Consider the following 14,918-nt stretch of genomic DNA (forward strand, 5'->3'; position numbering starts at 1 on the left):
GGACGGAAGGCCGGCGCCCCCCTTTCTCAGGGGAGCGTGTGCGGTGGGAACCACGACGCGGGCACCTGTGCTTGTGCGTCTCCTTGTAAAAGCCCCAAAGGGCTGATGGGCCCCCGAGCCCAGCGGTCCCTCACGCCGAGGGAGGGGCGCACGGTGGACGGGCATCCACACGGCCCTGGCACAGTTCTTTGCTGGAGAACGAGAGCTCCTTGCTCATCTGGAGCCAAGTCCAAGAGGTGAGATGGCCCCGCCAGAGGCGTGTGGCCGAGACCGTCACTGCCCCGTTAGGTCTCAGCACACACCCTGGGGGCGGGGGTGGGGTGGGGGAGTCCCGGGGAATTACCCAGAGCGGCTCCAGCTCAGCAGCTCCACGGTTCGCGGCAAAGGAGGCAGCAGAGGACCAGGTGCATACAGAGGCTTGTGAAATTTTATTGGATAGTTTGCGATCACACAGACTCTGTGCCACATGCTCATTCCTAAAACGCGCAGCGTCAAACATTGTATTTTTCGAGACCTCGCGTTTGTCACAGAAACGCGCCACGTGTCCTTCCTAGAGACTTCCTACGTACGAATCCCGTGAAACAGGCTACGACTCAGATCCACGCGTCCTACGCTGCTGCTGGCTGATTATGAAAATAGATGCAAAAATAGAGAAATGCAAAAATAGAGAAATGCAAAAATACGGCTTGGCAATACCAGAAAAATAGATTTCTTTCTTTGATTCCATGACTTCTGAGATTCAATATGAACACTGATGAGCAGCTGCTCCCTAAACACAGATCGCCAACCCCGCTCCTCCCCCCTGACACTGAGCCCGGGGCCGCCGCCCTGCTCCCCCCTGACACTGAGCCCAGGGCCGCCGCCCTGCTCCCCCCTGGCACTGAGCCCGGGACCTCCGCCCTGCTCCCCCCTGGCACTGAGCCCGGGACCTCCGCCCTGCTCCCCCCTGGCACTGAGCCCAGGGCCGCCGCCCTGCTCCCCCCTGGCACTGAGCCCGGGACCTCCACCCTGCTCCCCCCTGACACTGAGCCCGGGACCTCTGCCCTGCTCCCCCCTGGCACTGAGCCCAGGGCCGCCGCCCTGTCAGCTGGGTGCAGGCATCCCTAAGTGCTCTGCGGAAGGTGATCATGACACGGGGCGGAGCGGGTGTCACCAGAGCGCCACCCCAACACTGTATTTTGCTGGGAACGTAGTTTAAGTATTTAAAGAAGAAAGTCCCGGGGATTCACTGACTGTCTCAGGCCTGAGCAGCGAATAGCCGACTGGCGTGAACCGTTAAAATCCCCCCTGCCTTCCGGCGCAGCCCCCAGGGGAGCGATTCCCGCAAGGGGGGGCCATTGCACAATTGTGCAAACCGCCTTTCGCGGTGTTTCCCTGCCACGGCAAAAAATCTATTTGACTTTCTTCATCTGTGCTTTCTGGAGCTAGTTATGTGTGCTGAGGCACAGTGTTAAAATTAAGTGCAATTTTTTAATTATAAAATGTTTCCTTGGAAACTACTCATGTGTTAAATCATACTTTGTCCTCAAATCCTTAATGTCACCCACAATTAGCCGTCACGGAGCACAGCCCAGGGCAGTTTGGAAACGGTGGCAACATTGCCACCAAACCCAAATATTTTGCACCATGAATGGCGGTGGGGTGACCACCCAACTGACCGCTACCCTGTGATTTAGCAACTGTCCTCAAAGGAGAATTACTCAGTTAGGATCGTTCATCAAATGGCGCCTGGTAGCAGGCTTTTTTTTTTTTTTTTTAAATATATATATATAATATATAATTTAGAAATTGATTCAGAGATGCAATGTTTATCTAGAAATTATGTATCTGTTTTCCTGTTGAAAGGGCTGGACCGAGCCACCGCACAGAGAGATCAGCATGCGGGGTGGCCTCGGAGGCCACAGATGGCCCCGCAATCACCTTAGCGCACGGGCTGCACGGCCAGGGGCAGGCCTCGCTTTGGCACGTAAGGGGTTGTCCTGGCAACCATGCGGATGCAGTCGACGATGGGGCAGACGCTGAGGCACAGGGTGCAGCCTGTGCAGGCGTCCCCCACGCTGGGCAGGTGGGTCTCGGGGTCAAACTGGATGGCCTGCGAACAGAAAGAGAGACCGTCGCTGACACTGCCCCCCTCCCCCCCCAGGTGAGGGATGCCCCTCCCTCCCGGCCCATAGGCTCTCCGCCCTGCAGCCAGCTAAGCCCAGGCTGGTGCAGCCATGGCAACAGTTGCGCTGCCCGCGAGGAGGGGAGAGGAGGGAGAAAGGCACAGAAAAGAAAGCCTTTCACGTTAGAGACGGACGTTCAACCTTCCTGAGAGGCTCTGCTTGTGTCGTGTGGCGACACGGCTGCTCTGTCCCGTGTGGGAGCAGGGCTCGGCCTTCCTGCCGTCTGACCCCGCGGACGGTCTCCGGCCCGGGGAGCGGAGGCACGGGTTGGATTCTGACTTTCGGGGGCAGTTTTTAGAAGAAAACAGGAGGGAAAGGGCGAGCTAAGGAGCCGGGTCGGAGGTCTGGGGATCCCCCGGCAGAGTGTAGGCTCTGCCCCACCCGCAGGGGAGGAAGCACGGAGGCCGGGGCCCGGGCCACTGGCTGCCAGGCACCCCTCCCCCTGTCACTGTCCAGCTGGGAACCGGTCAGGACTTGGGGGAATTTGATAACTTTTAAAAATTTTTATTGATTTCAGAGAGGAAGGGAGAAGAAGGGAGAAACATCCATGATGAGAGAGAATCATGGACCGGCTGCCTCCTGCACGCCCCACACTGGGGATGGAGCCCACGACCCGGGCCTGTGCCCTGACCGGGAATGAGCCGTGACCTCCTGGTTCACAGGTCGATGCTCAGCCCCCGAGCCCCGGGGCCGGGCGGGGCAGCCTCACCTGGTAGCCGGAGTCGTTGCAGGTCATGTAGCACTTGCCGCAGTTGATGCACATGTCCTCGTCGATCAGGGCCACCACCTGCTCCTCGATGCTCAGGTCCCCGAAGGTGCCCAGGTACTGCAGGGTCCTCCCGATGACATCCTGCAAGATGCACACGGAGTCACCACGGCGCCCGTGGAAATCGTCACCTGAGTCACGGACGCCAGTCCACACACCCTCTGAAACCCACGCTGTCTCCTGTCAGGGAGCGCAGGCGCCCTTGCCACCATGCGGCTGCCTGCCTGTCGGTGGCCCCAGGCGTCCAGGTCGGTATCTCCATCCCCAGCTGCCCTCCCCGTCCCAGGGGCACCCTCAGGGCCTTCCCACCAATGGGACCCTCGGTTTCATCAATCACTCAAGGTGGCGTCGATGCCAAGAAACAGGGGCTTCTGACCTCCCTGCACCGGGGAGCAGGGCGAGGCCGCTCCCAGCACCGAGCCCTGGACGTCGAGCACTAGGAGCGTTGCATCCGCTTCTCCCCCTTCTGTCTCCTGGGCTGCGGCTGCGCCATGTCTGAGTCCTGCACCTGCCACAACTGCGGAAGCCCTCCCAGGAGCAGGGCGATCGTCCCTCCCCCTCGGCCCCTCCTGTGAGGCGGCAGAGAGCGTGCGAGGGCCCAGGGTGGAGCCCGGCTTTGCAATGCGACCCGGGCCTGGCTGTGTGACCTTGGGCAAGTGACTGAACCTCTCTGTGCGTCCATTACTCATCAGTGAGCGAGGAACAGTATAGGCACCTGCTACCGATGGGGTTGCTGTGAGAATTACAGCTCACGCACAGGCTCGGGGACCGGGCCTGAAACCTCCTAAGGACTCAGTAACTACTCGCTCTTATCACTAACCTCTGCTTAATGAGCACCAGGTATTAAACCCGCATTAGATGCTGCATCTCCGTGGAGCTTCCACCTGAGCCGCGCAGAGCTGCTCGCCCCACCCCGGTCCCGGAGTGTTTCGTGCGCACGTGATCGGATGTGAGTGCCTCCTAACACCCCTCCTCCCTGTCCGACCGCAGGCCCAGCAGGAGATCCTTTCTTTGTAAAATTCACGCTGTGCTCCCAGCTCCTCGTGCCACACAGTGTGTGAGTAACACGTGTGAGCTGGTGCCCGTGTGGCTCAGTGGTTGAGTGTCGACCTCTGAACCAGGGGCTCACGGTTCGATTCCCGGTCAGGGCACAGGCCAGGTTGTGGGCTCGATCCCCAGTGTGGGGCGTGCAGGAGGCAGCTGGTCAGTGCCTCTCTCTCATCGATGTTTTCACTCTCTACCCCCTCCCTTCGTCTCTCTCTAAAAAAAATAAAAGGGATTATGGACTCTAAAAAATAAAAATAAATAAATAAATAAATAAAAGGGATTAAAAAAAAAAAAAGAAAGCGAGAGGCCTGGGGAGGGATTGGTGGGTGGGATGAGGAAGAGGATGGAATTGGGGCCGAGTTTCAGCTCCTGGCTCAGGAAGGAGGCGGGTGGGGGCTCCCCACGGAGACACCGGACTGGGGGGAGAAGGGGTTCGGGAGGAGTGACAAGCAGCTTCGTTTAGGTCCCATGACCCGTGGGCTCCGTGCGGCCCCGCAGGTGAGGTGACACATCGGAACAGCACGGAGACATGGGCGAACAGTGCACACGGACAGACAGGCCTGTGTGCTGTGGCTCTTTACCTTGATGGCGGGAACGGGCTTCGTGGGCGCAAAGCGCTGTCTCTGGAGGGGCTGACAAGCCTCGTCCTCTCCTTTCGGCTTCAGCTTGCTCTCCGCTATGATCTTCTTGCGTTGCTCCAGGTACGGCCCAAAGCTTGGCAGTTTCTATAAGGAAAACACACACACACGAGAAAGCGTGTGAGCCCGTGGAAGAGAGCGGTGCGAGGACGTGAACCCGGACGTCACCAACACGCCGCGGTGGGGCTGAGACCGTCTCGCGTGCACCGTGCAAGGCCCTCATGCCTGGACCATGAGCTTCTGGCCCCAGATTCTGCTCATTATTCAAAAGAACCCAAGGGCACCGTCCTCCTACCGAGCACGTGTATCTCAGACACGCGCACACACACACACACACACACACACGTTTGTTAACATACCTTCCTCCATGGAACAGAGTTCGCAATGGGGACGATCCACCCACGTAAAACCCTCGCTGCTAAGGAGACGTGCGTGTGGGGTGCCCAGGCAGAAGGTGGAACTGCCGACACCTTTTCCCTCTTCATCCCGCACCCCCTCCCCCCATTTTGATTATTCTTTATCCAAAGGGAGAGAAATAAAGTAGCTGAATGGAAACCAGGATGCCTTCAAGTGGTCCCAGGGATGGGATAATGATATTAACAACACGGTCTCTCTTGGTTCTGAACAGAACATCACCTCTGTGAGGACCCCTGGCTGACGCTGTCTGTAAGTTTCTGCAGCGGTCGGCCACATTGGCCGTGTCTGCGCTACACAGCCTCTCCATGGCTCAGAGTTACGTGCTTGTTTTTTAAAAATCTTTTTAAATTGATTTCAGAGAGTAAGGGAGAGGGAGACAGAGAGAGAGAGACATCAATGATGAGAATCATGGATCAGCTGCCTCCTGCATGCCCCACACTGGGGATGGAGTCCGCAACCCAGGCATATGCAAAAACATCCCTTCCTCTCTCTCCAAAAAGCAATAAGACTATTTTCAAAAAAGAATGTTTCAAACCTAATAACTGACTTGTTTGGGGACCGCCCCCCCACACACACACAACGTATTTGCATATGACTTAGTTACATTGTTTATCTTTTGCCATCCATTCAACAAACTAGAGGCCCAGTGCACAAAATCATGAATGGGTAGGGTCCCTCATGGCTGCCAGCTGCCGGCCAGGGCCTTCCTTTGTCCTGCATTGCCCCCTGGTGATCAGCACACGTCATAGTGAGTGATCGAACTCCCGAGGGGACACTTTGCATATTAGGCTTTTATATATATACTAGAGGCCCGGTGCATGAAATTCATGCTGGGGTGGGTGGGGGTGGGGGGGTGGGTGGGAGCAGTGTCCCTCAGCCCGGCCTGCGCCCTCTCCAATCCAGGACCCCTCAGGGGATGTCTGACTGCCGGTTTAGTCGGACATCCCTCTTGCAATCTTGGACTGCTGGCTCCTAACCACTCATCTGCCTGCCTGCCTGATGACCCCTAACCACTCTGCATGCCTGTCTGATTGCCTCTAACTGCTCCCCTGCCGGCCTGATTGCCCACAACTTCCCTCCCCTGCTGGCCATCTTTGACCACATGGGGGTGGCCATCTTGTGCGAGGGTGTGACGTTCAATTTGCATATCACCTCTTTATTATATAGGATATATACTAGAGGCCCAGCGCAAAATTGTGTGGCCCCACCCACCCGACTCATCTTACTGCGCCCAACCACCCACCACCCCACCTGCCAGCCTTGCTGCAACCGGAGCCTGTGGGCTGCGGGGGAGGGACTGAGAGATGCTCCATGCACTTCATGGTGACTGGTCGTTTGGTTGTTTTGGTTGTGATGCCTCTGGCCTTTTATTATTATGATATGCATACATAATATGTATTTATATTTCTATTAACTACAGAAATGTGATAAATTCTCTGTGTGTATAAGTGAATAAATATGTGTGTGTATATATATGCGTGTATTTAAATATATTTTTACTGATTTCAGAGAGGAAGGGAGAGGGAGAGATAGAAACATTAATGATGCGAGGCAATCATGGATCGGCTGCCTCCTGCACGCCCTCTACTGGGGATCGAGCCCACAACCCGGGCCTGTGCCCTGACTGAGAATCTAACCCTGACCTCCTGGTTCACAGGTTGACGCTCAACCACTGAGCCATGCCCGCTGGGCAATTATATTTTGGTCTAAGAAGAGTGTGGCTATTGTAGAGACCAGTGGATGGTCCTTTTGTGGCTTCTTTTTTGTGCCATTGACTAACTTTTTAGTCCTCAATTGTGCTGATTAGTAAAGTAAATAGAACGCTACCTATGTCCCCAATATTTTCCTTCAATTCTGGGCTATAGTTAGAGCAGACGACACTCTATGATCTTCAAAGTAAAGGTGGACATACCATGGGCCAGGGACTAGCGAGACATTGTCCTGACACATCATTTAAGTTTTAAAGGTAAAAACCTCAGCTCCCAGCTGATGAAATGCTGACTAATCTTTTTTTAATGCTAAGAATAACACTGCAGGTCCCCATCGGAGTTCTGAAAACTTGGTGTTTTTAGATATCAGCGACATATCTGCTTCCCAGACCAGTCAGTGGTGAGATATACACACACAGAGTTTACCATGCTTCTATAGTTAAAATTTATTTTTCTAATAAATTCTGCTTTAACATTAAGGCTGGGGTTTGCCGAGTTCATTGCCACTAGGCCCTTTATTATTTTCTGAAATTGGTACCATCAAGTGAATTTAAGGAAACCAGTAAAAAATTTAACTGAATAGGCTTTGAAATATCGTACCTTCCACAGCCCAGAGGACTTTCTTACGTCCTAAATCCGATAAACAAAGCAAATCTATGAAGAAAAATATATATGCTTCTTGACATCACATTTATATACTGGCTTATTTATGAAATTCTTCTTTATTGGCCCTTTCGAATGTAAGAAAATCAACTATCCAGAGGCCCTAAAATGGATCAGAGCATTTATTAACTGAGGAAATGTACATGAATGCATAGCAACAATTACTCTGGTGGTTTTTTATTCCTTCATTCATCTTCCCCTACTTTTCCTAGTTCAGTTCCCATCGAATCTGCAGGAGACTTTTAGAAAACAGCCTCATGGCCCCCTAAGCGTCCAATTTCCAAGGGGTCAGGAACCTGTTTCCCATCGGCTGGGAGCTTTCAAAGGCGCTTTCAGTGTCCAGCGACCACGTCCCAGCCTGGATGAAGGACGCGAGCGAGGTAGGGGATACAGGACCACACGTGGACGCAGTGTGCGTGGTCCCGCCGACCCTCTGGGGGACGTGGGCTGCACGCTGCGGTGGCCTGGCTGACCCTGTCCCTCAGTGAGTGTGGCAATGGAAACTGGGACAGATGGCCCGTCAGTAATAAGGAACTTGTTGTTTTTTAAATATGTTTTTATTGCTTTCAGAGAGGAAGGGAGAAGGAGAGAGAGATAGAAACATCAATGAGAGAGAAACATCATCAATTGGCTGCCTCCCGCATGCCCACACTAGGGATCGAGCCTGCAGCCTAGGCATGTGCCCTGACTGGGAATGGAACCAGTGGCCTCTTGGTTCAAGGGTCAATGTTCAACCACTGGCCACTCCGGTCGGGAAGACTGCATTCGCTTTGTTCACATTTTACTCCTCGGATGGGCTGGGTTTTAGGGTGACAAGGTGTTAAGCATTTTTGTTGACCATGTATTTGTACACAGGAGCTGCTCAGAGAGGTGTTACTGATGCTGGTGGAGACTGAGTTAGTTGGGGCCTCTCTGGGGGAGTCACTGGGGCGGCTGCTGGCCAAGGCGATGCGCTCTCCGGGGGGGTAGGGAAGAGCTGGTCGGCCTCGGGGGCGCCACCTGGTGATCATGCGGCAGCGACCCGCCCTCGCGCATTCGGCCAGGTGGCTGACGTGGTTAGGTGCACCCCCCACTCACAACAGAGGCTGCAGTCACCCAGTAAAGCCCACGTGACTCCACACTGACGCTTGTCAGGAAGAAATCGGCCGCCATGGCATATTTCTTCTTAAACTCTGTGGATTCACAACTATTATTCAAAGTGTAATTTCCCCAGAGGGCTCCACGTGGGAAGCCTGGAATGCCGGCGTCCCCGTCCTGGCGTGAGCCAGCCTGGGGCTCGGTGCCCCGCGGTTCCCGTGCCCTGCACCCTCCCCCTCTGTCCTCATCTCCCAATCACAGCTGGATCAAGCACATGGGGTTCTTAGGGAGCCACAGATTATGTTTTATTCTTCTGAAAAGCAGGTCATAAAAGTAAAGATATTCTCAAGGTAGTTTCACAAGGTGAACCTTTCAAAGAAAAACCCAAACACTATGAAAACCCTCCGAACGTAACTTCCAAGTAATGAAACAGTGCCCAACCCGACGACTTGGTTTTTACTCACGGATTCAAAAAAATCTCAGGCTTCCGGTATTTAAGATTCTCTCCCTCTGACTTAAATGGAACCAACTGAGACATCTTTGGTCTTAATGTTATTCCCTCCACAGCTGACACCCAAAGCTTCTGAAAACGGAAGTCACAACAACCCCTCCGTGTAAGGCTGCTTCCTCTCGGCCGCCGTGGACATTCCACTCCGCGGCACTTGGGCAAAGAGGACATCCTTAACCAGTGAGTGAAGGCTGCTTTCCCGTGCTGTCCACAGACTGTCCCAGTGAGTGCCGGCCTGTCCCTCTAATGCAGCGGTTCTCAACCTCTGGGTTGTGACCTCTTTGGGGGTCGAACGACCCTTTCACAGGGGTCGCCTAAGACCATCGGAAAACACATGTATAATTACATAGTTTTTGTGATTAATCACTATGCTTTATGTTCAATTTGTAACAATGAAAATACATCCTGCATATCAGATATTTACATGACGATCCATAACAGTAGCAGAATTACAGTGATGAAGTAGCCATGAAAATAATTTTATGGTTGGGTCACCACAACATGAGGAACTGTATTAAAGGGTCGTGGCATCAGGAAGGTTGAGAACCACTGCTCTAATGAGTGTCTTATCTCAGTCACAGGCTTTCCTTTCATGACAACCATCAATCCTGCTGTAATCCTCTGACTATCAAATCCCAACAGGTATTGTCACAAGATAAACGTCCAATAAAGAAGCATCTCAGGCATGGCCGGTGCGGCTCGGTGTTTGAGCATCGACCTAGGAACCAGGAGGTCAGGGTTCGATTCCCGGTCAGGGCACAGGCCCGGGTTGTACACTCCATCCCCAGTGTAGGGCCTGCAGGAGGCAGCCGATCCATGATTCTCTCTCATCATTGATGTTTCTGTCTCTCCCTCTCCCTCTCCCTTCCTTTCTGAAATGAATAAAAATACATATATATATATTTTTTTTTTAAATAAGCATCTCAGGATAAGTCCAGGGGTGGGTTCTGACTCCCTGATCCCAGAAAATACTCCAGGATGTTAAGACCTTTGCTAATCCAAGTGAGTGCTTGAGGCAAAAGGACAAGAAGAAGGTGCGTCCTTCCTGCAGACACACAGGCGGTGCCTGTCCCCCAGCCCCACGCGGAGACAGAGACCCTTTCACTTTCTGGGCAACCGAGTGGAACCCTATCAGCTGGAAGATGAGGCCACGGCACTGCCGCGCTCCAGCCATGAGGGGAGCCGCGGCCCGCACGGGAAGGAGGAGAGGTGCTGGTCACCCCGCACAAGAAGCCGTGTTGACGTTTCTGCGTGTTCAGGCTGTCCCTGGCTGGTGGCCCTGGGAGACGGAACGGCAGCACTCACAATCTCTCCTGTTGGCTTTTTAATTTTTTGGAAGACCGACCGCTGGATACGTAACAACCAGCAAGTTTGTTTTTGCAACTTGCAATGTTTTCATTTCTGCAACATATAGACTGAAATAAAGGGGGAAAATTTCCTGAGTGGCAAGATGGTTGGGATTTTCCTTGAGATTCTCATGATCACTTCTTCCCACACGGGCCATCTGAGGGGCAGCAAAGCATCAAGTATTCAGTCTCGGGCTGTGCTCTGGGCTGTGGGTAGACCAGAAGGACAGAGGGTGCGGTGTGGCCGTCAGGAGTGAGAAGTGAAGGGTTTGGATGAGTTACCACTTCCTTACAAATCACATTCTTATTCATCCCACGGACCTGCCCGAATGACACCAGTCCTGCCACTAAATTTAGCCAATGAAACAGCTCGCCCTTCCATGTGGCGGCTGAGATCGGTGACGTGGCCCTGGCAGGTTTGGCTCCATGGATAGAGTATTTGACTGAAGGGTCTCAGGTTAATTCTGGTCAAGGGCACGTACCTCGGTTACAAACTCAATCCCCAGCCCTGGTCAAGGTGCGTGCGGGAGGCAACCAATCCATGTGAATCTCTCACACATTGATGTTTCTCTCTCTCTCCCTTCACTCTCTCTAAAAAATCAATGGAGGCATATCCTCAGGTGAGAATTAACGCCGACAACAACAGGAGATGGGAGACGCCGAGGGGAGGAGGATGTGCAGAGAGAGGTGAGCGTGGCCCCGGGGGGCGTGGTGGTGGGGTAAGCGTGCGCCCTTCATAGGAGAAGATGTAAAAAAAACAACAACGAAGCATCAGAATTGCGCAATTTATCCTTGCTAGCGTGCTGCCGTGCGCGGTAATTAAATATGAAAACCCAAATTTGTCTGTGTTCGCCTGTCATTAATTTAACAGGGAGCGCACATGTTCTCGCCTCATGGCTGATGTCTCCCCCTCCGTGGGCAGCATGTTAAAATGTGTATTAGCCTCGAGGTGCAGAAACACAAAATAACAGACCAAAGGTTCCGGCCTGTGGAGGGGAGGGAACCGCCCCGCCTGGAGGTGTGGGGCGCCGCGATGCAGGGGGCGCACTCGGCCTCATCAGGCGGCTCTCCCGCTGTCCCTGGTGCCGCCTGAGGGCAGCCTTTGTTGTGTCACAATTCCTTCCGCATGCGTTCCTTCCAGCGACAGAACCGGTGAACTGTGGCCGTTTTAATGAGGGGCGGGCTGGGGAGCACAATCGGGGAGCCACGTGGGCCGGGCAGCCAGCACAGTGAGACACTGTCGCAGCCACAGAGGCGTCAGGCTGTCTGTGGAAGGCGTTCTCAGCAGCACTCAGCCATGCACCCTCCCTCCGCACCTGCCTGCGCCCTCCCTCCGCACCTGCCTGCAAGGCAGCTATAATGATGGCCCAGGGGAAGCTGTCCGCTTTCCTGAGGGAACAAACCAGAGCCCAGGACACAATGACGTAGTTTTGGGGTGGCGAGGGGAGCACCACTTGAGTTTTTAAAAAACTCTCTCGCACCAGGCGTGGTGCTCCCGGCCTGGTGAGCAGCGCGGTGCCAACCTGCACACCAGCTGGTACCAGGTGTGCCCACAGCTGAGGACCCCACCCTCCGACTCCAGGCTGACAGGGCGTCTCGTGCAGAACTCCCAGAGACAAGAAACCCAGACTACGAAAGCTCTCCATGACCCGCTCAGGCGCCACCCTTTCCTACTCCTCGCGTCCTCGGGGGGTGGGGGGGTGGGGTGGGTGGGGGTGGGTGTTTCCCAGGGCTGTGTGTGTTCTTGGTCTGTCTGTTGGCGGGTCTGCTTCTTAGGTGAACCCGGAACATCAGGGAGGCAGGTGGGGTGGGACACACCCTCTGCCCTACGAGCTGGTTTTAAGAAGATTAGTCGACAATACTGTTGAGGCTTCCACTGGACAGACATGGTCCTTAGGAAGCAGTGACCTCCTGAGCCAGGACTCTGCTGCGAGTGAAGGGAGAGGCAGGAATTATGGGCACAGAAACGTCCGTCACAGCAAACTAGCCTGCACCCGCCGGAGGTCCTTGGATTGGGGACGGGGGGAGGCGGCTGGCCATGCCCACAGCGCTAAGGATGGTGCATTCTGCTACGTGAGGCCGTCTGTATGGAAAGTGAGGGTTTGGTTTTGTTTTCTTGCCTCTCTCCAATGGACTCTCCACAAAGTTGCGCCACAAGTACACTGATTGTGGAGGACGATCTCAGGAGCCATCCACTCTCGTGGCCACTCATTCAAATGAGTCTCACTGAGCCCCGGGGAACAGAGATGCATGAGGGCACAGCACGCGAGGTGTGCGTCATCATGGCATGAGGGGAAGATGCCTAGAGACCAGGACCAGCTGACACCCACCCACGGGTGTGCACCCAGGGGACCTACTGTGGGTGTAGCTCAGATGCTCTCTGTCCAAAGGAGAGCAGTCACCTCGCTGGGGGACGGAGCACAGCCTCCTGAAGGAGGCAGCGCCTCTGGGAGAATCAGAACAAGCATGCAGGCAGGGGGACTAGTCGGGGAGCTGACTGCCACAGCAAGAGGTTGGGGCTGTGTAAGGAGAGGGTCACGCCGTCAGGGACCATGTGACTCAGAGAGAAACCCACACGCAGGAAACAACACAGGGACGATGGGGGAAGGGGTCCGGGAGGCCACCTAGGTGCCAGACACAGGAATTCCTCACATCCGCCACCCACGTGGCGTCCAAGGCTCTGAGCTCCCGCCATCCCCTCTGCCCCGTCTGGACGTGAATCGTCCCTCTGTCCCGCATCCACCCCATAGATGCTCCCCCCCAATCAGGCACTCAGTGGAGGTGTCACAGGGCCCCTATTCAGGTCCCCCTTTTACCTAATCATGGCCCCAAAGCACAAGAGGAGTGATGCTGCCACCAAGAAGCCAGTGAGTGCCTGGCTGGCATGACTCAGTGGTTGCACATCGACCTTTGAACCAACCAGGAGGTCACGGTTCGATTCCCGGTCAGGGCACAGGCCCGGGTTGTGGGCTTGACTCCCCAGCGTGGGGCGTGCAGGAGGCAGCTGATCCATGATTCTCTCTCATCACTGATGTTTCTCTCTCTCTCTCCCTTTCCCTTCCTCTCTGAAATAAAAAAAATTTCTATATAAAAGGCTATTATGCAAATCAACCAAATGGCAGAATGACGGGTTGCTATGTGGGCCTAAGCCGTCAGTCAGACATCCCCTGAGGATTTCCAGATGGCAAGAGGGTGCAGGCCGGACTGAGGGACCCCTTCACCCCAAGTGCATGAATTTTGTGCACCAGGCCTCTAGTATATATATTTAGAAAGAAGCCATTAAGTGCTTTAAGTGAAAGTTATGTGTTTTGAGGAAAAACACAGCCTAGGTAGGGACTGGTACCACCCGTGGTTTCAGACATCCCCTGGGGGTCTCAGAACAGATCCCCACAGAGACAGGGAGGATGATACAATCTGCTGTGGTTCCCTGTGACAGTTCTGTGACGTCGCTGGGGGAGATTTAGTTGTCTCCATTCTCCCATGAGGAAGCGGAGGCTCAGACAGATGTGCTGCGGCCGTGCCATCAGCTGGCTGCAGGCAGGGTCAGCATCCAGGTCCCCAGATCCCTGCTCCAGGCCACTGTTCTGTATTTAACAAGCACAGCAGGGATGCAGTGCGTTTTAGAGTAAAGACTTTCTAAGGAACGTCCTCGGTTACCCCATGAAAGGACTTCACAGCAAGAAGGGAATTCATGAAGCTGCACGTCAGCTTCTTACCTGAATCTGCCTGGTGTTACCTACAGAGACCTCCTCAGCCTTTCCCACCAAAAGGAAGAGGAGCCCGGCGGGCGTGGCTCCGTGGATGAGCGTCGACCCATGAACCAGGAGGTCAGGGTTCCATTCCTGGTAGGGCACAGGCCCGGGTTGCGGGCTCGATCCCCAGTAGTGGCGCGGGGTGGGTGTGTGAGAGTGTGTGTGAGAGAGAGTGTGTGTGTGTGTGTGTGTGTGTATGCAGGAGGCAGCCAATCCATGATTCTCATCATTATTGATGTTTCTATCTCTCTCTCCCTTCTTCTCTCTATTAAAATAAAAACATATTTTAAAGACAGAAGTGGAGTAAATCAGTTTTTGCCACTTGAGGAGTGACTTTCTCCAGCCTGATCTGATATTATGGGCACAGTATTAATTACAGTGCTCAATCACTGAGCCACGCCAGTCGGGCATATTTAGGTAATTTTTGTTGTTTTCCCGCCGATCAAGTAGGATTTTAAGTGTATCGCGTCTTGTTGCTACCCACCCCCGCTTGGAGGCCCTCCTAGCTCCTCTAATGCAAGGTCCCTTCCCCTGCCCCTCGGCCATGAACTTAAAACGACCCTAAAACACTGCAAAGCACCGGAGGAGTTCATTTCTTAAAAGGCGCCCCGCGGAGCAGCCTGGAGCCAGGTGGAGGGCTCTGTAAGCAGCCTGTGCTCATCTTGCTTTAATGCTGACTGTCCTCGCATAGGGGCAGCCGTAGGCCTGGTCCCCGAGTGGCTGGCAGCTCAGTGGGGGAGGGCTGGTAACACCCTGGTTTTTTATTTCTATATTTTGCATGACTACGGTAATAAAATGAGTCTGGAGCCTACAGCACAGAACTGCCCTGC

The 14,918-nt window shown here is 54.2% G+C and overlaps 1 protein-coding gene across 1 annotated transcript in view; it reads right to left on the reverse strand.

Annotated features, from left to right (window-relative positions):
* Positions 1-410: 410 nt before the first annotated feature.
* DPYD (dihydropyrimidine dehydrogenase) overlaps positions 411-14,918 on the reverse strand; it is a 349,138-nt gene continuing 334,630 nt past the window's right edge. Inside the window, exons 21-24 of the mRNA XM_081111986.1 lie at positions 4,560-4,703; positions 2,875-3,015; positions 1,921-2,092; positions 411-623 (exon numbers count right to left, since the gene is read on the reverse strand). Coding sequence (XP_080968112.1) covers positions 1,922-2,092; positions 2,875-3,015; positions 4,560-4,703 — 456 coding nt within the window. The 3' untranslated portion in view covers positions 411-623; position 1,921. The remainder of the gene's footprint in view (positions 624-1,920; positions 2,093-2,874; positions 3,016-4,559; positions 4,704-14,918) is intronic.

This window comes from Myotis nattereri (genome assembly GCF_964212035.1).
Source record: "Myotis nattereri genome assembly, chromosome: 18".
Taxonomy (NCBI): domain Eukaryota; kingdom Metazoa; phylum Chordata; class Mammalia; order Chiroptera; family Vespertilionidae; genus Myotis; species Myotis nattereri.